Source organism: Uloborus diversus, chromosome 4 (genome assembly GCF_026930045.1).
Source record: "Uloborus diversus isolate 005 chromosome 4, Udiv.v.3.1, whole genome shotgun sequence".
Classification (NCBI taxonomy): Eukaryota; Metazoa; Arthropoda; class Arachnida; order Araneae; family Uloboridae; genus Uloborus; species Uloborus diversus.
In genome coordinates this window covers 78163749-78188908 of record NC_072734.1, presented here as the reverse complement: position 1 = coordinate 78188908, position 25160 = coordinate 78163749, and the positions used below count along the sequence as shown (strand labels likewise).

The 25160-nt window shown below is 33.4% G+C and overlaps 1 protein-coding gene across 1 annotated transcript in view; it reads left to right on the top strand.

The window, feature by feature from the left end:
* The window catches only part of LOC129220657 (vesicle-associated membrane protein 3-like), a 30741-nt gene extending 6651 nt beyond the window's left edge, over positions 1 to 24090 (top strand). Inside the window, exons 3-7 of the mRNA XM_054855086.1 lie at positions 2417 to 2495; positions 9202 to 9318; positions 19168 to 19301; positions 22732 to 22783; positions 24083 to 24090. Of these exons, the coding sequence (XP_054711061.1) occupies positions 2417 to 2495; positions 9202 to 9318; positions 19168 to 19301; positions 22732 to 22783; positions 24083 to 24090 (390 nt within the window). The remainder of the gene's footprint in view (positions 1 to 2416; positions 2496 to 9201; positions 9319 to 19167; positions 19302 to 22731; positions 22784 to 24082) is intronic.
* The last annotated feature ends 1070 nt before the right edge of the window (positions 24091 to 25160 follow it).

The window sequence follows — 25160 nt, the reverse complement described above, 5'->3', positions numbered from 1 at the left end:
GTCCGTTGAATTTTTAAAAAAATCCACGCCCCCCCCCCCTGTTTTTATGCCAAGTTTGCACCTACGGCGAATGTTTAAATAAATTTGGCAGCGGTATTAATTAATCTATATCTGTCTTTTTCATATTTTCTATACCTATTTCCAGTTGTGTTTTGTGTCATTCACCTTTCTTACACCAAAATTGCCACGGCATATTTTACACAATGGATGAAAGAGCAACTTAATACTTAAACAGTGGTACCACTATTTTCTAGAATAATAATTTTCATACCTTTTAGAAGAAAAATTCTTAAAATTTGTCAGTTTTCTATGTTTATCTGCCTAGAGTCACGCAAAAGTTTTGAAATGATCAACAAGATTTTGATCTATTTTGAAAATTAAAATAATTTGTAAATTTTTTTCAAAAGGTTCCCTAATATTTAAATTGATTTTTCGGTATTTCAATCTCGAATGAGTAACCTTATGTTTCTATGCCAAAACCAAACACAAGCTTCATCAAAAATTGTTTGTTGTATTTGAAGTTTGCCCTTTTCCTGCCTTTCCAGTAAATATTTCAATTATTTTGACAGTTGGAAGTTATTTTGGCCTCTGCTACTTTCAGTCGGCTTATTTTAGTTCTTATTTTAGCAATTTTTTTTAAGTCTTTTTTTTTGTTAGGAAGTTGTTAGTACCTGTTTTGTTTTTGAGAAAATACTAATTTTCAATCATTATCACTTATTTTTTATTTATTTTCAAAATAAAACATATTTCAATGGTTACCCCCCCCCCTCTATTTGAATTTGATTCCGAGATTGCTCAAGTGTAAGAAGCAGTGAATGCATATTTTGCTATAAATTTAGTATGTTTGTGCGCTCAATGTATTGTATGAAAGCAAAAATAAGTAATATTAGAGTTGTACATATGTTATCTGAAATACATTTTAAAAAATGCATCTTCAAACAAGAAATTAGTCCTTAAAAAGTAAAATGAACTCCTGCAAAACTCCTTAAAACTCCTTACCTTTAATTTTCAAATTTGAGTATGAACCCTGTCATACCTTTTACTTACACTAATCTGCATATTATGTTCTGTTGTGAATGTTCTGCATTAAAAAAAACATTGTAAGTTTTTTTTTGAATAATTGTACTATATTTACTGATGTTATATCAAATAGTTACAAACCTAATGTGGAAATATACTATACAATTTTCAAAAATTGCTACTTTAAAATTTTTTTAAAATATAAAATAATAAAGAACAATTAAATTGAATACAATATGATCTGCATATACATTTCGGTATAATTTGGATATGAGTGTAGGGACATATGCCTGTATATACTATACAGTCAATGAAATGTGATGCAAGGAATATATTTTAAGTTTTTAAATGCACCATCATTTGCTTCTTTCTTGCAACAACACCATAATTCAAAATAGATTTAAAAAAAAAAAATTATAACAGTAAAAATCTTCAAGTCAATACTATACTGTACAAGAGATGCAATCATCATTAAAATTCTCTATAACATAAAAGGGAAAATCGAAATTTCAATTATGCCGTTGTTACTGCAAATGAGAGTATATATCATTGCTGCAATCGTAATCAAAATCGAAATTGTTGCTGTTATTGCAATTACTTTTTTCAAGAGGATTATAATCATAATTGTAATTATAATATCCTATATTTCCCTGCTCAATAGAAGTAATTAAATCCCCAACTCGTTTCCTTGGTCTGTTGGAATGGCTTATTTTCGTGCAATCACTAGACATGACTATTTGCAAAAATGCCTGCATGGAAGGATTCGCCCAATTTATGAATCAACCTGTACTTAGCCATGTTTTATTTGCAAGGTCCGTCGCTGCTTTGCTCTTTGACTTTCATGACTTCACTCTATTGTGGTTTCTCTTTTTTAAACCACAAGTTTGATCATTTTTTAAACATTTTAATTTTGTTTTTACTTTTTTTTAAAACTTTTTCCCCGAAAAAATTTAGAAAAACGTTATTGATTTTTCTTTGAATTTCCTTAATTATTACCTGCTCAAAAGAATATTTATTATCACTTACAAGAGAAAATAAACTTACGCCTCTTTTAAATTTTTTTCTCAAATGTAAATGCTGTAGATTTCTTTTCTAACTTAAAAAAGCAAAAATGGTTATCTCATTTTCTGAATTTCGGGTTGTATTCAAGCTTAATTTCAGAAATTCTTACTTGGATTGAAAAAATCCTTTTTATATTCAAATTTTTGTCTCTAAATATATTCATCCCTTAGTATCCCTAGTTTTGCAGTTAAGCCTCTATAATTTTCATCTGTCAATGTTTATATATTGTCAATGTAATTATTTTTGCTTTCTAATGAAAAAATTACATTTTTTGTGTTATAATAATTGATAAAAAAAAAACAAAAAAAAAACTATATTATATTATTGTTCTTAGGTTGTAGATATTATGCGTACAAATGTTGAAAAAGTCTTGGAAAGAGATCAGAAACTATCAGAACTAGATGACAGAGCAGGTAAGATGCGACCCATTTGCATATAATTTTATTGGCAAATGCTGCTAAATATGCATAGTTTTGTATGCAACTGGCATAAAGTTTTCCTATATTTAAATGCGTAACAGGCTTGAAGTAATCGCCGATTATGTAATCGTAATCTGCGTAATCGATTACATTTTTGTGTAATTGTAATCATAATCTGTCAATGGGACACTCATAATCTTGTAATCATAATTTTAATCAAGTGTTTCTTGCATAATCGTAATTTTAATCTAAGTTTAGATAATCGTAATTTTGTTCCGTAATCGTGTAATCCCGACTTGCTGAAAGTGAAAACTTTCAAGTTGCGTCTCTACAATGCTATGCAGACGATGGGATCTGGACTGAGGAAAAGATAAAACTTCAATAGAAACTTACAAAGGCCCTGCTGTTAAGTGCTCGTTAGCGAAGGGTCATAAACAAGCCGCATTTTAAGTAGTTTGTGGATTTTGTACCCTGTAGATGTCATTGACAGGAACGCGTTCCCAAGTTGATAAATGATTTTTCAAAATATTTTCACATCTAATTTTATCTTAGATTTATGCTTTATAGTTTTAGTGCTGATAATTTTTAATAGGTACATAAGAGAAAAAGTTTGCATTTAAAGATTTTAAAAACATTTGTTTTAACATCTATGAATGATTTTTAAATGTTAACTATCGTTTTGTGCTTAGAATATTGTCAATATATGCCTTTTGCATTTTAGTTTGTTTTACATTCATGTTTTTTGAGGAAATAAAAGCACTTCAGTGTTCTTTAAAAACTGAATATAAAAATATTTTAAAATGCTTATGCATGTGGGGAAAAAAATGCCTGGAAATCATAGCAAAACTTATTATGCTCATTTTTACTTTTTAAAGTGCTTTCCAATTATATTGCTTTAAGAGTGTTCAAGCACCATCTTGAAGACCTCCTGACCAAAAATTTGCGATACTCGAATACGACAGTAAAAAAGCTGTGGTCAGATATAACTTCTAGAATGAGTCACTATGAAGAATCGGAAGTATTTGAAGTGGCTTCATTTTTGACCCAAGGTTCAAATGCAACTGGTATGATTCATGCACAAAAAATAAAATAAATGAAATTATCTAGGAAGAAATAAAGTATAACAAAGACTCATAACATTTGCATTGAATCAGAAGCCAAGGACACAAAAGATGTGTCACCAAAACAGCCTACAAAAAATGGGAAATTGTTTAAATTTTTAGAAAAACCAGCCAGCACTTACAAAAATAATAATTCCTTAATAGAGGAGAAAATTGAAAGCGAAATAAAAACGTATGAAACTAGCGCACCAAATGGGCATAATATTGATCCCCTAGAATACTGGGGATCCTGATGCATAATAATATAATCAATTTGCGATAACTTGAAGTTTTTATCAAGTCCTGATTCCTTTGTCCTTATTTCCATGCTAATTATTCTCAATAGCTCGAAGTTAATTTCCTTTAACTCGAAGTTTTTCAAAAATGACTTGAAATTCATTTTGAAAGAGTAAAAAAAAAAAAGAAACAAACAAGTGATTATGAGAGAGAAATTAATTCATCTTCACTTGCAATTCCTACACAATAAACCTCTGAAGCAAGAAAAGCACCTGTTGAGCCAATGTGCGATAAAGGCGTTAGACATGCGTAAATGAATTGGGCTTGTTTTCTTTTGTTGTACTGTTTACACTTTGACATGTTGCTGGACTACAAATTTGCTTTTAAGCAATCAAACTGTTGCAACAACTGATTGTAAGTTTATTCAAAGGCTGACCTATAGTCCAGTCAATGAACACATTGTAGCGTGCATGGAATGTGCGATAATTTTTGACTTTAGAACATTGTTAGGGGTAGTTAGTAAGTAAACATACTAAAAGTCTCTGTCCCTATGGGGTTAGCTAAAGGTAGGAGGGAGGGGGAAGAAAATTTTGGGTGTTTCGAGATAATGTCGGGAATGGTGGAAAAAATGCTTTTAAAACAAAAATTCAAGCTAATAAACTTCCTACGAAACTGTTTCTACACATATTTGTCAAATTTCTAATAATTTTCTGGGTATATGTTATGAAAAGTCGATGATTTTCGGAAAAATTCTCTTTTTGTCAAACATTTGCTCCTAGTGCCTCCCAGGATCAGTATTCATGAAAATTGTCAATGACAAAGATCGCCCACTTCCTCTTTCCTCAATGAATTCAACAATCCTGATGGACAACAAAAAAGTATTTGGATTACTACGACACAAATGATGTTTAAAGAGGGGGGGAGGTCGTGAAATTGTGACTTTGTGACAAGGGGGAAGGAAAGAGTAAGAAAAGTGAATTCAAGCATCTTTTAATACAAATGTGTTTATGAAAAGTAGCTTGTAAAACTGATTTGTGACAAGGGGGGGGGGAGTAGGGTAAAAATGTTTTAATGTGACATTATTTATGTATATAATATAGACAGCCCTTTACCAAGGAATCGGATGAAAATTTGCAAAATTACTTATATGCAGCATGAATTGGTAGACTCAGGATGTGCAGAAAGTCAGCACTATACATACTGTTGTTACTGAGGATACTAAGTACACAAAACTGTTCGGCAAAAAGAGAGGACTGTATAAGCCATATGAACATTAATGTCAGTTAGAAAAATTGAAACAACTGTCAAACAAGAAGGTTTTTGTCCAACTTTCATAATAACAGTCAGCTGACAAATCCGCTAATGATGAAGCTGCTGAAAAACGATACAAATACGCTCGGAGCTTTAGGTGATGTTGACATTGATATTGCAAAGACGGCTATCATCAGATGGCAAAATTCTTCGGTAGCTATCATTTGAGAGGAAGTCCTCCTGGTTGTTCTCTTGATAGCCAAATCCCCAACTTATCATCACACTCTTCTGTCAAAATGTACCAGAAATCTAAAACCAACAGTTCTTCCCCTGAATCCATTGAGGCTCCTGGGGTCATATGTATCTCTCATGGTATGGTGCTCTAGCCACAGAAAAGTATTTCAACGAGTTCTATTACAGATCATTTATCAAAGTAGCTGCAAACATCAAGACTGATCTCTAACTCTGCCGTACCACCAGGTACACCTGTAGCTATGAACTTTGGTGAAATACCAGATTGGGGGTTTGGGAACGGAAGAATAACCAACTCGTTCTGAAACTCTTGGATGGATGTTGCTCCTGACGGAATCTTGAAGATGATTTTGACTGATTGCTTTTCTACAAGTGACCGGAAGGTCACTTGTAGAAAATCACCTTTAAACTACTGTGTCGCAAGCTTGCATTGCAAGGGCAGTAGCAACAACGAAATCGAAATATTTATCTAGGACGAAGGAGACATCAATACATTACCAATTTCTTAGAATAACTTTTCCACTGCTGGTGACATGACCCTTCCACCTCAGAATAAAACCAAGATGTCACCTTAAAAATATTTTCATTTCCTAATTACTGTCAGTCCATATTTCATATAAACACTTTCAAAATTTGATTAGTAATAATGTAATACAAATTAAAATAAAGGTGCTGCCGGTCAGCTACATTTACCTCATTTCTATTATTAAAATTTTCATTATCATGCTGTAGCGTCAAATATTCATTTCAATAAGAATATCCAAATTGAGTACATGCTAGAACTTCATAGTTTTTGATTGCTTGTCAGCTGGGTGTCGCGGTGATTGGGCATAGGCTTCGTTTTTCTTTGGTATCAGGTTTGAATTTGCAGTTCAAGTGTTCTGTTGATGGATTTTTCAAGACACAGAAAACCATCAGGGTCCTTGTCATATGATTGCTGCACAAGATTCCTTGGCACAGACACTCTGAGACAATAAGAACGAGATTTTTTTTTCTTTTCTAAAAGTATATTGGTTTTCAAGAAAGCATACCTAAAAAACCATTGGAAATGTGACATATATGTATGAAAACAATTTCACAGTAAATTTAGTAAACTTTCACTTTTATTCGGAACACATTTTTCCTGCTGTTTCTGAGAAATAATCGAAAACCACAAAATTTGACTCCCCCCCTGGGGTGGGGGACTTTCAGTATGTTTACTTATTAATTACTTCTAACAAATATTTTACTGAGAAAGTGCTGGCTTTCTGCACTTCCTCAGTTCACTTTCGTTAAACAATATTATGTGTATGGAGGTAATTCATACTGCATATACATAGTTCTGCTAATCTCCATCCGATTTCTTGGTAAGGGGCTGTCCATAAATGACGTTACCCTTTTTGCAACATTTCTGACCCCCTCCCCATTTGTCACAAAGTACTTTTCATAAACTAATTTTTATAATCATATTCGTATTGAAAAATGCTTGATGTCACACTTCTTACTCTTTTCTTCCCCCTTTGTCACAATTTCACGACCCCCCCCCCCCCCTTCCAACATCATTTGTGTCGAAGTAATCCAATCGTTGAATTCATTGAGAAAAAAGGATGTGCGCAATCCTTTCAAGTCTGTTTAAAATTTGAATGGCAAGTGTTCCATTTTTCGCTCTGAAAGTGCATGTTTGTAATTCTGTAACTTTTGATTGGTTGATTAAAACATAACAAAATAGCATATCAAATTGAATTAAATGTAAAGCTCTACAACTTTGTGGTTGACAATTTTCATGAGTACTGGTCCTGAGAGGCGCTAGGAGCAAATGTTTGACAAAAAGAGTTTTTTCAAAAATCATCGATTTTTCATAACACATACCCAGAAAGGAGCATATCAACTTGAAGGAAATTTCACGCTCTGCAACTTTGTAATTGAGAGTTTTCATGAATACTGATCTTGGGAGGCACTAAGAGCAAATGTCTGACAAAAAGACAGAATTTTTCCGAAAATCATCTATTTTTCATAACATATACCCGGAAAATGATTGGAAATTTGACAACTATGTGTGGAAATTTCGCTGGAATTTTTATTTTAAACGACTTTTTTTCCACTGTTTCTGACATTTTCTCAAAAAACTCAAAATTTGCTCACCCCCTAGGGGTGAGAACTTTTAGTATATTTACTTACTATCCCTAATAATATTCTGAAGTCAAAAATTATCGCATATTCGGTGCATGCTACACCCCTGTTTTGAGCACTCATTGACTGGACTACTAAGTTAGGATGCGTCCCCTTCATTATTTAGTTTGATCATTTGTTAATAAGTTCCTGAGAGACAGAGTGACTTTTCTTTACTCTTAAAAAGATGTCTAAGCAAGTACTCTGTCAACAATATTAAAAGAAAAAGAGAGAACTTCTAAAACGGTAGAATTCATGAATCCGAATTTGAAACGAATGAAGATGTGCACCTTTCCTGAAGTAGAATCAGCTCTAATCAAATGGTTCCAGCATTATTGAAATCAAAACCATGCTTTTGATTTTTTACCCTCAATATTTTTGATTAAACTATGCATATTGTGTTTAAAAACTTGCTTACGTTCTGTAATTTTGTCTGTTATATGTACATATTAATTAAAATATTCAATGGTTTTTAATATTAAAATGTTGAAAACCGAAACTAGCGGTAAGTCGAACTTCCGATAAGTCGCAGTTTTTTGGTGGTCCCTTTAGATTCAAGTTATTGCAAATTGCCTGTATTTTAAAAAATTTCAAATTACTGATGCTTGAAATTTATATACGTATTTATTTAAATACTTAAGAAATTAAATAATGCATATATTATGTTGCAGCTTAAATAATTCTTTGCAATGCCATTTATTAAGGAAAGTATTTTAATCGAATTCCTTTTCTAGATTTACATTTTTTTAAATATAATTTGTGATCAAATTTTTTAATTACTTTTTTTCCAAATTAATCAGCTTTCAATTTTCGGGATATTATGCATGCAAGTGCAATGATTGGTAGTTATGCAATAATTTTTTTGAATGGAGGAAAATATAGAATATTGAGTCAATTGTTTATCGTGTTATCCATTTGTGTGTAAAAAGTTACTGTGATGACAATGGAGTATATTGTCCGGAAGGATCTTGATGTAGGAATGTAAAATTTAAATTAGTAGGAATGTAAAAGTTAAAACTCCAATTTTAATGCTGCTGAAGTGTGATGGAGTTTTCAAAAATCCTTCTCAAGTTTTTGTTTGATTAATTTTCCATCAGAATGATTTTACCACAGTCTTGAGAATTCTTTTGTAAATTTAGGTGACATAATTTTTTTATTCTGTAGCAAGTTTTTAATCATGTTTTTAAAGCCATGTCTTAAAAAAAATAGAATAATCATCATAAACTTTTCTGATTAACTTGATAAACCTAAAAATTTTGAGTTATTATGTACCCCATTAATTTTTTTTACTTGTTTTTCTAAACTTGGCCATCTTGGCTTCTAATTGGCTGACATGATGAAATCCACGCTTATTAATGTATTTTAAAATTTTGAAATAAGCTTTAACTATTAGCCTTGGAAGAAAATGAATTACTACAGACCACCCAACTCATTATTTCTTACATGTTACCAGTTGTAACCATGTACAAAGGTGATTAAATACAATTTTTCCAAAACAAGCTCTTGTTTATTAAGAAACTATTGTAATTAACAGTACAGTCACCTGATTATATAAGTAGTCACCAAACTCTCCTGTGGACCACACCTGAAACACTTACGAACTGCCGGTTAGGAACCACAGCTGTTAATGAATTGATTCATATCTTACATTTCAGCGTAATCTTTAATTAATTTATTTTACTTAAGTTTTTTTTTTCTTGCTTATTTTACAGAAGCGCTTCAACAAGGGGCTTCACAGTTTGAGCAACAGGCAGGAAAATTGAAAAGGAAGTTCTGGTGGAAAAATTGCAAGGTAAAGCAACTACTCATAAATGTCATAGTTTGTATTGATAAGATTTCAAAAACTTAAGTAAAATTTTATGGTTCAAAATATCTCAATAATCTCTCTCAAAAAAGTGTTTATTTGCTATATTCCGGATGGATATAAACATTAATGTTTCAGAAATGAATGAAGCAAATAAATTTTCATTAGAATTGTTTGTATTCTCATAAATTTTTGTAAAGCAGCTCCTTACCAGCGTATCATTGCTTCGTTAGTCAAAGATGATCTTCCCATGGTTTTTAAATTAGCTAGATATTTGAAATTAAGCCAAATGTAGTTGAAAACATGCAGTACATTAACATATTCAACATTGAATCAAGTTTGCAATGTTCGCATGATTCAGTGTGCAAAAAAAGAGTGTTATGACTTTTTTATTCTTTTTAATGGATTTTCCCCCCTTTTCTTTCTAACTTCAAAGTATTTTAGGTATTTCATTCTAGGTGCATTTTTAATCTTGGCAATTATTTTTAACTCCCGACACACAAAGGAAGGAGGTTATAAGTTTGACGTGCCTTTGTATATGTGTATCTATCTGTGGCACTCTAGCGTCTAAAAGGATGGACCGATTTTTATTTATTTATTTTTTTTTTTTTTGTGTGAAAGGAGAGTTGATCGAGAGTGTTCTTAGCTGGGTTGAATCATCAGATGACATTAATTAACAAAAATATTAGTTGAAAACCTGTAAAAGGATTTTTGCAGTGCAAACATATTTAAATACTTAAAAATTTAGTGCCAAAATAAAGAGTAATTTTTTCTGTGTCTGATAGAATATGTTTGGAACTTCCATGTTATGTAGAATTCAAATTCCAAATTTTTTTTTTTTTTTGAAACCGATTTTATATACGGCTAAGCATTTATTCACGTGGTTGGTAACCGAATTCATTGTTGGCCTACAAGGAAAGAGAACACAATGATTTAAAATGTTTATTTGTTGCCAGTTTATATTTGTTAAGGAATAAGATACTTGTAATTGATTTTTAATAGTATAAGGCTTTTAAAAAGATTTTCATATTTTCCTCTTGATTCTTCATTTGCAACTCTGTCAGGGTTTTTTAAACATTTTTATCTTAATTTACTTGCTCAGTTCATTTATTGTCTCCATGTTTGGTTTGGTGAATGTTTTTATTTCCAATGGCACATTTAAAGACAGTTGAATATCAAAAGGATAACAACAAAACTATAAATGAAAACGAGCAATCCAATAGCGTTCCCAGATGGATGTCCGAGGGAGAGCAGGACATCTGGACAAATGAGGCATGTCCATTACTTCGTGGAGATCACAGAAAGTGCAGGAAGGGTCAGGAACCATGTTGATATGACAGAGATGTTTTCGTAGGCAATCATGGCCAGATAATAAACGAAACATGGCGACAGATTTCATCCTAGGCCAATTAGGGACATTCAGAATCAGCTCAAACCATGGTTTATTGCTGTTGCGATTTTCGAGTTCTTCGTGAAAAGTGTCTTTAAAGATTTTCTTTATTAAGCTTTTGATGTTACTAAATGGAAGCTTAAGATTGGTTCTCTGAAGAACCGATGCTCCCTTTTTGGCCAAAAAATCGGCCATCTCATTACCTTGGATTCCACAGTGGGCCGGAATTCACTGAAGAACAACTGTCTTATTATTTCTGGCAATCCGGTTAAGGAGCTTCAAACAATTACCGGTGGTTAAAGTTTGGGAGTGGTTAGGTGTATTGATAGCTTGGAGTGCAGCCTTTGAGTCCGTTAATACAACTGCTTTTGAAAAAGAGTCTAAATGAGGCTGGAGCTGTGACAGGGCCTGGCAAATGGCAGCAATCTCGCCATTGAAAGCTGATCTATGGTTGCCAATGGGGGTGTAAAAGGAAAAAAGTTCACAGTAAACACCAGCACCATTATTAACACATCCATTCACTTTAGAGCCATCAGTATATATTCTCAACCATTTCTCTCTGGGGTAACAGGATTCTATTGTTTCGACAGCAAGAGCTCTTAACACTACACCATTTGTCTCCGCTTTGAACACATTCTTGATCAAATTAAGGCGAATTGCTTTGGTGAATGTTACATAGAAACTACTTGTTTGGCAATACAATACATTATTTTGTTCATTTGGTGGACTCTTAAACAAAACAAGATCTTAAACAGAGCCTAAAATAAAAAAAGCTCATTTAGTTAATTAAGCTATTAAAAAGTAAAATAATGTGCTATATAGGTAAGGGAAACAAGCTGTTTAATTATGTGAAGAGTTTTATTTATTAAAATAAAACACCTACTAAATCAAACAAAATTAAAAGCTCCATTAAAATCTAAAGCAATCTACCAAATAAATATATCAACCCATTAAAAAACGATGAATGTTCCATCTTAATGTTAAATTAAAAAATAATGAGAAAACATCAATGAAAACTGCTATTTTTCTGTTTTCATCAACTTAGAAAGTCACCAGGCACCATTAAAGCTGCTAGTAACAGAAGCTGCAAGCACTAGAGTGCCTGTAACAGAAAAGTGCCTTTTTTAAATATGTATTAATAATGTGGGTTTTATTAGGAAGGGTCACCGGGGGGGGGGATTTTAATCAATGATTGATTTCTTTAAGGAATAATTAACTTTAGACGTAAAAGATTTGTTTTTGTGTAGCTATACATTTTATCCATTGTAAGTTGTACCAAAAGATTGTTTAATTAGTACATTCTTATGAATGGTTGCATTTTGATCTTTTAAAAGTAACTATTAATCCATGACCTGTTATAACTAGGGTTTGTGTCAACAGTTGTCACCCAGTCATTAGCAAGGGTTGCTAAATCACATTTCATATACGTGAGCAACAATGTGTTTCCTAAAATATTTTACTTATCCGTGTTTCCTATTTATGATCTATAGAAAGTGAATTCAAACATATTGCAATCTTTACTGTATATTTGGAGAAAAATCCTTTCAGAAATCATACTCCATGTACTATACAAGCTTTCAACTCCAATTGACATTATTGTTTTAATAAACATAGTTGATAGTGTGAAATGCTTGATCTATTAACATCTTATTTTGAGGTTGACATTGCAAAGTGATCAGACCGTTTTATTTCTCCTTTTCAAAAAGCAGCTGTTTTCTGGAAAGTTCACGCAAAACGTGTCTTTTAATAACCAAATACTCAGAAAGTACCGTACCTATCCACATTTGTTTCTCGGCTCAATTCCGTCTGAGTTTTTGCTCTGCTGGAAGAAGTCTTTAAGGATTTTTAAACTAATTAGTACATTATTAAAGTAAAAGATGGTGGAATTTAAAGAATAAAAAAAAATTTCCGTCCAGATGTACACAAAAGATCAGTGCAGTGTAAGATTTTAATCTTGGGTGGAAACAACAAATTAGGCAATATATGAAAATCATTCAAGTACGCCAGAAAAGATAGTAAGTGAGATAAATGCTTAGCGAAAGAGTGGGATTTAAAAGTTTTCGGTCATAAGATCGGACCGATAATCGGTCGGAGTTCGCTTCGCTCACTGATCGGTTGGATTACAGTAACGTGGTGGCTTGGCGACTTTGGCCATAAACAATAGATTTGCAGGATTATTTATTTACATTTTAAAGCTACTGTTAATGTAATTTATTGTTTATCTGGCGAAATATTTTAAATTGCAAAGAATTGTTTTTGGTTTTTAAAGAGTGTTTAGTCACTTTAGTTGAAGAATGTTTATTTTACATCGGGAGGGGGGGAGGATTGAGTGACTTTTGCTGATTCAGGGAACTATTTTTGGGGATATTTGAATAATTGGGAATCTGGCGCTGCAAACAACTGCTCAATGAGCAATAGATAAATCAAACGCATTCTGACACCAAGCAGCTTAAAACATTTGCTTTTTCTTTATCTTTACTAATAATAAAGCTGAACGTCTCTCTGTCCGGAGGATGTCTGGATCTCTGTGAGACGCATAGCGCCTGGACCGTTTGGCCGATTTTCATGAAATTTGGCACAAAGTTTGTAGCATGGAAGTGTGCATCTGGAAGCGATTTTTCGAAAATTCAATGTGGTTCTTTTTCTATTCCAATTTTAAGAACAAAAATATCATAAAATGGACGAGTAAATTGCGAAATTATCATAACATGGAACCGTAACATGGGCATAAGCGAATTGGTGAGATACGAAATTATCATAACGTGAAACCGTAACATGGATACAAGCCAATTAGCGAGAAAATTCACCATACATTATTTGTAAATATACAGGCGAACCAAAAGACCTTTTAATTTTTCTATTACGGGCAAAGCCGTGCGGGTACCACTAGTATAATATGAAATTATTTCTTTACATGTGCTTAAAACCTATCTAGTGAGCTTTATCTGGCTTAGATTAATTATTTAGATCAATTCAAGCAAAAGCAACAAATACCAGGCTATCCATCAAGAAGGTTCTTATTGCAGCAATGAAAAAAAGGAATCACCCATTTGAAACTAACCTTGATTAAATAATTCAGATGAATACTAAGAGTATTTTGGACGACATAGGTACCACTTTTTTTGAGGGTTTATCACAGCATAGCACGAGATATAGTACACTCTTGTTGAAGCCCATTGCTGGCTGAGATTGCAACCGTTGGGTAGCAATAGATCAGACTCCATTATTGTCCAGGAATTGCTTGTAAGATTTGACTTCGGTTACTTGAAAAGCTAAAAGTCATGATTATAAATACACCAAGGTGTGGATTTGCTGTCTCTACTCCCCAATTAGCTACCAGAAATTTTAAACAGCGACCAAAAATTTATGGTACCAATCGCCACAGTGGTGATTAAAAATACTCCAGTGTTTGACTATAAGAGGTCATAGCATCAATCATACTAAAATACAATGTATGATGTGCCAAAAAGAGAACTGAAGTGAATTATCCTAAAGAAGTACAGTGAAACCTGTAAGTTGACCACTTGAGGTGCACTATTTTAGTGGTCAACTTATAGAGGTTGAATTATATGATATAGATCTAATTCCATGCCTGAAAATAGCGGTCAACTTAGACAGATGGTCAACTTTACAGGTTTTACTGTAGTACCATTTTAGTGTTTTTTCTGTGACATTATAATTATTTATTTTGCCAAAGTTATTTAAAAATTAATTATTGTCAATTAATACAACAATTGACAGCAATTGAATTCAATTTTTAGTTATTAACTATATCTATATAGTTTAATATACATAAAAAGAAGTTATGAGGTGTCTTTGTCGGATTTTTTACCTTTGTCTTACATTTATTCAGGGGTGATTGTGTTTCGGTATTTTCATCTTGGTTTCCGGTATCTTCATCTTCCAAAATACCAGAACTCCTATATTTTCAGAAAAACCCACTTTTGTAAAATTTAGGTCGATGTTTAATGAAACGCCGAAAGTCCAAATTGAAGACGTTTCGTTTGGTATAAAGCGTAAGCTACCGTCATGTTTTGCAATCTCTATGGTATTTATTGAAGAACAGCTGGGGTGGGAGATGGAATAAAGGCTAGATAAGAAGAGGAAGGAGGGTTTCTTGATATTTTTCCCCTTAATATTTTCTTTTCAAGATGTCTAGTAGCGTTTCTCTGTTGCATATCTTAATATGCAGATGATGTAACTAGGGGTGTTACGTGAAAACGCTTTCTAAACTGATGATACCATCACCCTAATAAATAATACAGGCGTTGTAATGATTGATCAGTCAAAAATAATCAGTAATATTAAGCTACTTTTCAACGAGACATTTATTTCCACCATTAAAACTTTGCATTTCAAGCGAACTCGACCATATTTTTGAATTACTCTCACAACCAACGTTGCCAAACGTAAAACACTAAAAATAGAAAAATAAAGAAAATAAATGAAATAGACATTTCATGCGTGACGTAACATTCTCCCACCTTGAGTTAGGAGCAACTCAACATATAAAACCATTAAATTGTTATTAACTTTAAAGTTCTTAATGTATGTCTATAAGTCCAATTTTTGAAGTTTTCGAACAACTCTACCACTTCTTGTAGCGTAAGTCTTCGATTCACAGTCCTTGACTTCCCTCTCAGGAACTAAGGTTGAAGTTTTGATTCCTGCTGATCGTGATGGTTTATCTGCAGCAGCAATCTCGTCAACAGGCAAGTCATCTATTGACGGTATTTCCAACGGAAATATTCGTTGAATGGGTCTAAGAAATGTTGAACGTTCGGTTTTCACCCTTACAAGTCGAGATTTGTTGTCTTTGCCAGGGATAATTTCGGTAATTTTTCCTAAAGGCCAATCAACACGTTTAGCATTATCGCTTCCGATCAGTACTATTTCCCCGATTCGAAGGGAACGTAGATTTTTGATTTTAGGTTTCTGTACAAGCTGTCCGAGATATTCTGATCTGAATCTTTTCTTTAGATCATTCAAAATTCTTTGTCTGTACTTCACTCTTCTACTCAGTGATTTCTGGTCTAAAACTTCTATATCTGGTAAACTAGTCTCTTTAATGTCATGCAAAAACATTGCTGGGGATAGAGGTCTTAAACTATCACCTTCAGAAACATAAGTCATTGGTCGCGCGTTAACGATCCTTTCACAGTCGGTTAATATTGTTGACATTTCTTCATATGTCAAATATGCTTTTCCTAAGACTCTCTTTAAAAGATCTTTAACAATTCTAATGAGCCTCTCCCACCAACCGCCCCACCATGGGGCAGCAGGGGGATTAAACTTCCATACAATAGTCTGCACGGCTCCAGACTTTAGGACTTGGTTCCAATCAATAAGCTTTAGTGCATTAGCCGCACCGACGAAATTTGGGCCGTTGTCGCAATATACCACAGACACTCTACCACGTCGAGACATAAATCTCTTAAAGGCCATCAGAAAACTCTCAGTAGATGCAAAATTCACCAATTCTAAATGCACCGCTCTATAGACTGCGCATGTAAATATTATTATCCAGATTTTCTGCTTTTCTTTTATAAAAACTGGACCTGCCATGTCTATTCCCGTGATCTGAAAAACGGCTGCATCTTTTGTTCTATCGGCTGGAAGAGGTGTCGGGTCTGACTGAAGACACTTTGCCTTGTGTCTTAAACAAGTAACGCATTTCGATAAAATTTTCCTAATAGTTTTCCTACCATTTAGGACCCAATATTTCTCTCTCAATATATTCAAAAGAACCTGTGTACCAGCATGACAGTTGCTTTTGTGTTCATACAAAATAAGTCTCTTTGTGACTTCGTGTTCTGATGGAAGTAGTACTGGCATAAGAAAATCGTCTGTGTCATCTCGGTACAAAATCCTTGTTCTAACACGTATGACACCTTTACTATCTTTAAATGTTTCGAGATTGCGTATCTTTCTATCTTCTTCACAAAATGATTCTTCTTGTACTACTTTTACAATTCTCGTTTCAGCTTCGATAAATTCGTGAGAATTCAACTCTCCACACAATCTTAAATTTTGTTTAACTGAACAATTATGTTTGAAGCGAAGAATCCATGCCACTAAACGAACTATCTGTTTATAGTCTGAAAAGTAGCGATGCATCCAATCTGATTTGTTCATTATTTTTGCGGTAGTTAACAAAACTGGACATTTTTTCTTCTCTTTAATAACTTGCTCTTCGTCAATAAGCGGAAAATTTACAAGGGAACATGGCCAATTTTCAATCGGATCTTTCATCCAATGTGGCCCCTCCCACCATCTGCCTTTTAAAAAGGAACTCGCATTGCAACCTCTTGAAGGTAAATCGGCAGGATTGTCTTCGCTTGGTACATATCCCCAACATGTCGTGGAAGTTAATTTTCTAATTTCATCAATTCTATTTTTGACAAAGATGGACCAATTTTCCTCTTTGCTTATCCACGTGAGTACCGTTGTCGAATCACTCCAGTAATTCACTTTAATACTTGTGCAACCCAATGAATCAATGATGTGTTTTGTTAATCGCGCTCCAATCAGAGCCGCTAAAAGTTCTAATCTAGGAATGGTCGCACCTTTCGTCGGAGCTAAGCGAGATTTTGAAGCTAAGATATAAACGTCTACATTATCTTCTATTTGCACTCTTAAGAAGACAACAGTTGCATATGCATCTTTACTTGCATCACAAAACGTATGCAGAGAACATGAATGAGTGTCAGTTAAAGGAAATTTTATCCACCTAGGAAAACTAATTGAATTGAGATCTTTTAGGCAATCAAACCAGGTTAGAAATTTCTTTCTCAAATCCTCTGCTATTTCCTCATCCCAGTTTAAACCTTGTTGCCATGCTTCTCGCAACAAGAGCTTTGGGCAAAGTGTCACGGGTGTAACAAACCCCATCGGATCAAATATTTTATGTGCTGTCGACAGTAAAGCTCGTTTCGAAATTTTCTCTAAGTGAACTTCATCAAACCATGTCATGTTAACTCTAAGAACATCAGACGAGCTATCCCATTTCATACCTAGAACATTAGAGTCATCTGCTGTTTCATCTTCTTTGCCATATGACGAATTTTCCCAGCACCGAAGTTCAAAGCCACCTCGAAGCATCAACTCATTGGCTCCATCAACAAACAGTTTCACTTCTTCTTCACTATCTATACTGGTGATGAGATTATCCACATAAAATCCTTTTGTAAGAATAGAAGCCACAACAGGGCAGGATTCAGCATAGCTTTGTATGTGAAAGTTCAGAACGGCTTCAAGAAGAAAAGGACTGCTTTTCACTCCAAACACTAATCTTTTGTGGCGAAACATTCTATACTCTTTACAATCTTTATTTTTCCACCACAAGAAACGCAAGTAGTTTCTGTCATCTTTGCACACACCGATTTGGAGGAAGGCTTTCTTTATATCAGCTACTATTCCAATTTTCTTCATGCGAAATCTCATTAATATATCTGGGATGTTTTCGATTAAGTTTGGACCACAATGTAAACATTGATTTAATGAGGGCTGGTTGGCCATCCGAGCAGATGCGTCAAAAACTGGCCGAATAGGAGTTGTGGCACTTTCTTTAAACACCGGTCTATGAGGTAAATAGTTTCCGAACGAACTAATTTCTGTTTCCGGAACATCTTCTATCATGCCGTCTTCCAACCATTGATGGAAAATATCTTCATATGCATCATAATGATTGCTGAATAGAAGTTTTTCAGTTACTTTATTTAATCGCCTTTTTGCCAGATCTATGTTGTCAGGTAAAGGTGCACAACTTTCTAACCAAGGGAGACTAATTTCATAACGATTGTCAGTAAATTTAACAGTTTCAAGAAAGTGATTTTTAGCAATAGCTTCTTGCTCAGATTTTGAGAGTCTTTCAATTGGATCTTTAATGCCAATCAAATCCAATTTCCATAAGTCTGAAATATCAGCTTCTTTAATAAAAAGTGATGTAACCAACATCGCTGTGTTGGTATTTCGTTCTATTTCGGGTGACTTCCCAAGTAATGTCCATCCTAAAAAAGTTTCTATGGCTACTAGGCCACACGGTAAAACTTCATGTTTTCCAGTTACGAGTTTCCCATATACATCGGCGCCAATTAGTACATGAATTGCTTTAGGATTCTCATCAACATCGGTAAGAGAAACATGTAACTTCTTTAGCTCATTCAGCCAAGGTCCATTTTTGACTGGACTTAAATTACTACATATCATGTCTTGATCTAAAGCTTCAAAATTACAAGTAAATGTATCATCCAATTTTCTTAGCCTTATTCTGTAACAATTTTGCTGTCGTTGTTCAGTTTCGATACCGCCAAATAAAGAGTGAATTACAACTTCATCACCAATTTTTTCATAATTTCGCCGCCAAATCCTTCAAAATATACGAATGCTGCGATGCAGTATCTAAAATAGCATTCACTTCTATCTCTTTATGGCCGGAAGTGGAGACCAACTTCACTTTTAACGTAGGCAAAATAACTCTTGGACTTTTACTCATGGTTGTCATGGTAACATCTTTTGATTTTTCTTCAACTGCCGTTTCTTTCATTTCTTGTTGTTGCCTGTATGTGTCAGATTTAAACTCATCGCACATTATCGTCAAATGTCGTTTATTACAATTAGTACACTTAAAATAGCTTCTACACAATTTTGCTTGGTGACCAGGTTTTAAACATAGATAGCAACAACCCTTATCCTTCAATATTTTCCGTTTTTCAACTAAATTCATTTTTTGAGCTGAGAAGCAATTCGAACTCAAATGTCTACCATCGCAAAATGCGCATCTTTTAAAATCACTTGTATGAGTGCTGGCAGTCAACGCAGATGCAGTATGAATTTTGTCCTTATAAGTGTTTAAATTAATCCGCTTCTTTTCTATATTTTCCTTAGAACTTTTATTTCTAAGTAAACCAAAACCAGATACTGCCAGGTTAATACTTTCTTCGTTTTCAACCTCGGATTTCAAGAACTTCATTAGACTATCAAGACGTGTTTTCGAATCATCTTTTGACTCCAAAGTTACGTTACGATGCCATGCTTTCAAAAAATCTTCATTAAAACATGACTCTACCAAAGGAAATAACATAGATGCACACTTATCTGTAGTGACACCTAATGTTTCAAGTGCACGCAAATACGACTCTAATTTATCATATAAAGATGAATAAGAAATGTTCTGACGTGTTTGGTGTACTGAGATTATCAATTGCAACAATTCTCTTACGTATATTTCAACTAAGAGATCTTCCCTCCCAAATCTTGATTTTAAACTGTCAATGGCTTTACAATAATTATCTTTAATGGGTGGGTAACTTTCCACTACTTCTCGGGCTCTGGAACCCTTGACAGTGGCTTGAATGAGATACTGAAATTTATCATCTTCCGAAATATCACAATCGTCATGAATTTTCTGAAATTGGCTCCAAAAGGGAAGCCACTCTTTAATATCATCGCCAAATTTTCTGAATTCTAGCTTAGGTAATTTGAATTTCCGCTTATTCTTATTTTCAGAAAATGTATCACTGCTTTCATTTACTAATAAAGGCACATTAATAATTGACATACCTTTCGTGTGAATATCAACAAAATTTGAATCGTATTCTTCTACAGCTTGCATTTCTTCTTCTAAATCTGCGTCTTCAACGTTTAGAAGCAGCGTTAAAATCTTTTCGTTAATGTCTTTTAACTCAGCACATTTGTTTTCTAATAATGTCAAAGCCACTTGAACTTCATGTTTATCTGCCTCGGCAGATTCCAGCTGAATTTTTATTCTTGAAACAATTCTCGTGAAAGAAGACCGAATAGCTTTGCGAAGCTTCTTTAAATTATTCAGCTCCATTCCAATATGCTGAATTCAAAATATCAATCCAGAACAACAGTCCTGTCACGGACGCCAGATGTTACGTGAAAACGCTTTCTAAACTGATGATACCATCACCCTAATAAATAATACAGGCGTTGTAATGATTGATCAGTCAAAAATAATCAGTAATATTAAGCTACTTTTCAACGAGACATTTATTTCCACCATTAAAACTTTGCATTTCAAGCGAACTCGACCATATTTTTGAATTACTCTCACAACCAACGTTGCCAAACGTAAAACACTAAAAATAGAAAAATAAAGAAAATAAATGAAATAGACATTTCATGCGTGACGTAACAAGGGGTGCCCATTCCCCCGACTGCGTTGGCAGCCCTCAATTTTACCAAGCCCCCTTTTCCCTCAAGAATTGCTACCCACTAATAAAGAGACTTAAATTATTCTAAATTAATTTTTTCAAAAGTTTGTTGTATAATCTGCCTCATGATTCCCCCCCCCCCCCCCCCCCCCCCCCCCCCGACACAAACACATGAAAATCCTTGCTGTAGCTATATTATTAGAATAAAATGCTGAAATATTTATTCACCAAGATAGCCTATAGCTTTTCTCTGTTGCAGATGCTTATGTAACAGGTTTTGCAGTCCCCCCCCCCCCCCATAAAATGTTGAATTTAACGATCTCTATATATCGAAAATATCGATATTTGGAGAGCGATATATCGTGGTATTAAAATTTGGATATCGCCCAGCCCTATTGCACAGTGATCATAATACATGCTGCCCCTTTTGCCCCAAACTTATTTAATTCTGAAATCTTTATGCACTTTTAGTAAATGAATGTAATTAATGGTTAAGGATTCAGATACAGTGGAGGAAAATAAAAGATTCTTTGAAAAATTTTAAGAAATGAGAAAAACTAAAAGAATTTAATTCCCTCCATGCACATGGACGTATTAAGTCCAATTAAAACTTCGAGTTTTAGCCCCAACAAATATTATGTATATAAAAAATGTGTACATACATGTAATGTGTATATATATATGCCCATCAAAAGACTTTTTCTTTTTGGAAAAAAAGTTCAGGTATTTTTTCATGGTATCACAATCACCCCTGATTTATATTTGAAATTTTTTAGAACATAGATGGTCTTCTTTAGACCGCTGAATTTTATTTTCTGAGGACTGTTGTTGTTTTCAATGGCACTGCACAGTGGCTACTAACCATTTAAAGACCTATTGCATTCTCCAGAGACTGTTAACCATTCTTTTATGAGGCACCACTATTGGCGAATGCCATTACCGTAAGAATTTTGATGCCCAGTTTTGCAATCAGATGGTAGAACTTGAGCTCTTACGGTGCAAGACTGCACTAGGACTTTAATTATGTCAAGAGTATTCAATGCCAAGCCAATATTCGAGGGATCTTATACATGCCACATAATCATAGGACAGGGATGCTATCAATTTTTTGCATCCAAAACTCCATCAACTAGAGCCAGATTCAAATCTACACCTTTGGGTGTTAGAGGCCAATGCCTTACCACTATGCCCTAATGTCTACCAGAATAAATTTCAAAAGGATAAAAGTAAAATTAAATATATTGCCTTGTTTGAATTTTAAAGTAAACCCTTGTTTGACGCTTGAGCTAAAATTTAAATCGTGTCACTTGAGTATATAGGTTTTACTGTTACTTAAGGATAATGGCTTACTTTTTCTCCACTGCAAGTACATATAGTAGCATCAGAGGAAAAGTAGGATATCTTATTGTTATTTTTAGGCTTCGATGTCTTACTCTTGTTCTAAGGCGACAATATTGCTGATGCTTTGAGTAATATGATTGAAAAATTTTCCATGTTGATTACACTTTTGTACCTATGACACTACGTTCTTAAGTTTTAGCTCATTTGTCTCTTACCACATTTTCAGATTATTAGCCTCATGGTTGTAATTTTTATTTCTGATATATACACACAAAATTTTAAAGGGATAAAAGAAAAAAAAGTATCTGCCCTTTTTGAAGCTGAAATTTTGATTGCGCCACTTGAGTACAAAGGGGTTTATTTAATTTAGCTTGATTTTCTCTACCAGAACTACGTATTTATATTTTTACTGCTTTGAGTAATATGATTGAAAATTTTGTAATTTGCCATGTTGGCTTTTTATTACATTTTATTACCTTTCACATTTTGTTCTTAAGGTATCTAATTTGTCTCTTACCTAAATTTGCAGATGATTATCATCATGGTTGTAATTGGAGTGGTCATTGTTGGTGTTATTGGAGGTATGTATTTTGTGACTAAAATTTCATTATATTTGTTGAAGTAGTTTTTCATATAGCTCATTAGTGAATTATAAATTCATTTATATGTTTTTAAGAATTGAAAAAAATGCATATTGACTCTACTTTCTTAAGTTTTAACTGTTCATGTAGATTTGTAGTTGAATGTTCATGATGTATATTAACTACATCCTTAAAACTGTCAGAATCCAAAGAGTTCCTTGTCCTCAAAGCAATTTTTAATGGGGTGAAATAAAAGCTGATATTTTTATCTTTGTATCTTTATTTATTTTTATTATTGAGTTCAAAGGCATTTTTCTTTGGGGGGAGGGAGGTCCATTTTCTCTTGTGCTTTAAAAAAAAAAGTAATCCATTCTAAGACTGCTGTGCAAAATTAATTTTCTCTTCCCAAAATAACAAAAAAAAAAAAAAAAGAAATATTTACAGTAGGCGTTGCTTAATGTGATCACTTTGGGGCAAATATAATTTGATAGCAATAACCAAAAAGAATCCAGGAGACACAAAATAATGATTCTTTTCCAATTAAGGTGCATTTCTTTTGGCAACCTTAAATTAAAATCACAATGACTCAACTGAACGCAGTTTTGAAGTTATAAATTATTGAATTAACCAAATGGAAATATCTGAATTATAAAAAGTTAAAGCTAAATTATACAATTTTTAATCACATAGTAATAGGTGAAGTAAAATATGACCGTTTTCCCTGACATTCGTAAACCAGTTTCAAAGCAAATTCAGCCTTTCTATCTTTCCTAGCATGGTTTTGCTTGTTGTTTAAAATTTAATTTAACTTCGCTTCTTTTTTAATCTTGACACAATTCTTTAATAGTTTACAAAGTAATGGCAACAATGGAGGTCCTACATTAATGCCTGCAACATGTCCAGCAACTGAATTTTTTTAGTTGCAAAAGAAAGTTTTCTTAAGGGGAGTCTGTGGTCACTGGGGGCGAACTTTCTGTAGCTTCATTCCTAGAAAAATTTTGAACTGCTATTGAAAACCACAAAATGCTACACAGAAAGTTAGTCTCATCAGGGTTTGCGTATGTATTTCTGTTAATTGAGGAACAAAAACGGGGAAAAAATTGAAAGTTTATGAAAAATTGATAACAATAAACGAAGACGCTGATTACAATATCCGACTTTTTTAATGTGTGTTAACATACAAGTGTTCCGGGACTTCGTGATTCTGATAACATTAAGCGAATGATAACATTAACCGTGATCATTTTTTCGTCTTACAACTTTATTTTGCAGTTTTATTTCTGGTTCTTATTGTTTCAGCAAATTAGATATCTTTTAATATTGCATTTGAGTTGAACATCTCCAATTCTATCATGTATTTTATCTGATAAGTTTTGTCTATGTAATCAAAATTTGTAACAATATAAAGATTTAGAGTGTAAAGTTTTCAATAAAATGTACTTGGAATGTTATTAATCAATTTTTATTTAAATTTCAAGCCACAGAAAGCAAATTTACCTTAACTTTGACTGTTTACAACTGTTCTTTTCAAAAGCATCATAGCTTAAATTCTTGGGTTAGCTGCTTTTGCTAAATCTGTCCTGTTTTGTACTAGCATTGAAACAAATATTAGGGAAAATGAAAAGCATACAAAATTAGTAAACTTTTCAAAAATGACTTTTTAACATTTTTGGATCATGAATAGTTTTTGATCATTCAAGTATATATGAAAAGAAAATCAGTGCATGACACATTTTTTTAAAAAAATTTACAAGTGGGCTCGGCCCCCCTGCTCGCCGACCTCTGAATATTGCTTCGCAATCTTATTTGATTCATGCAGATTTTAATCGTCAATTAGAAAGAAGCAGATTGAAAACGTGTTACAAGTTCCGTTTGGAACAAAAAGCACCCTTTCCCGGATTTTAAACTAACTTGTACTAACGCGCATAACATTGGGTTCTAAGAGGCTCCTGAGCATTGCAGAACCACGGTTTTGTACGTTTAAAAAGTCGCTTTAAAGTTTGTGGTCTCTTGTAATATATTTTGCGCTTTAGCTAAGGGCTTGAATTGAGTTGAGCCTAAACATTTCACATTAAAATAGAAACCCTTTAACATGCTGTTCTAATTAATGAGAAAGTTGGAAAAAAGTTTATTTTATGCAGAAAAAAATCTTTTTGGAACATCTTTCATCCCTTTAAATTTTCAGGAAACTTTGGCTTGAAAATTTAATTAAACGCATTCAAAATTTAAAATAAAAAACCCCAGGTGCAAACCTCCAGGGCTCGAAGGAATTTTGCACCAAATTTCAAGGCTGTAGGTGCTTATGGGGTCTCCTGGACACAGGCCCGCCACAGACTTCCTTTCACAATTTCTTTCACATTACTCTTTTTTAATATAT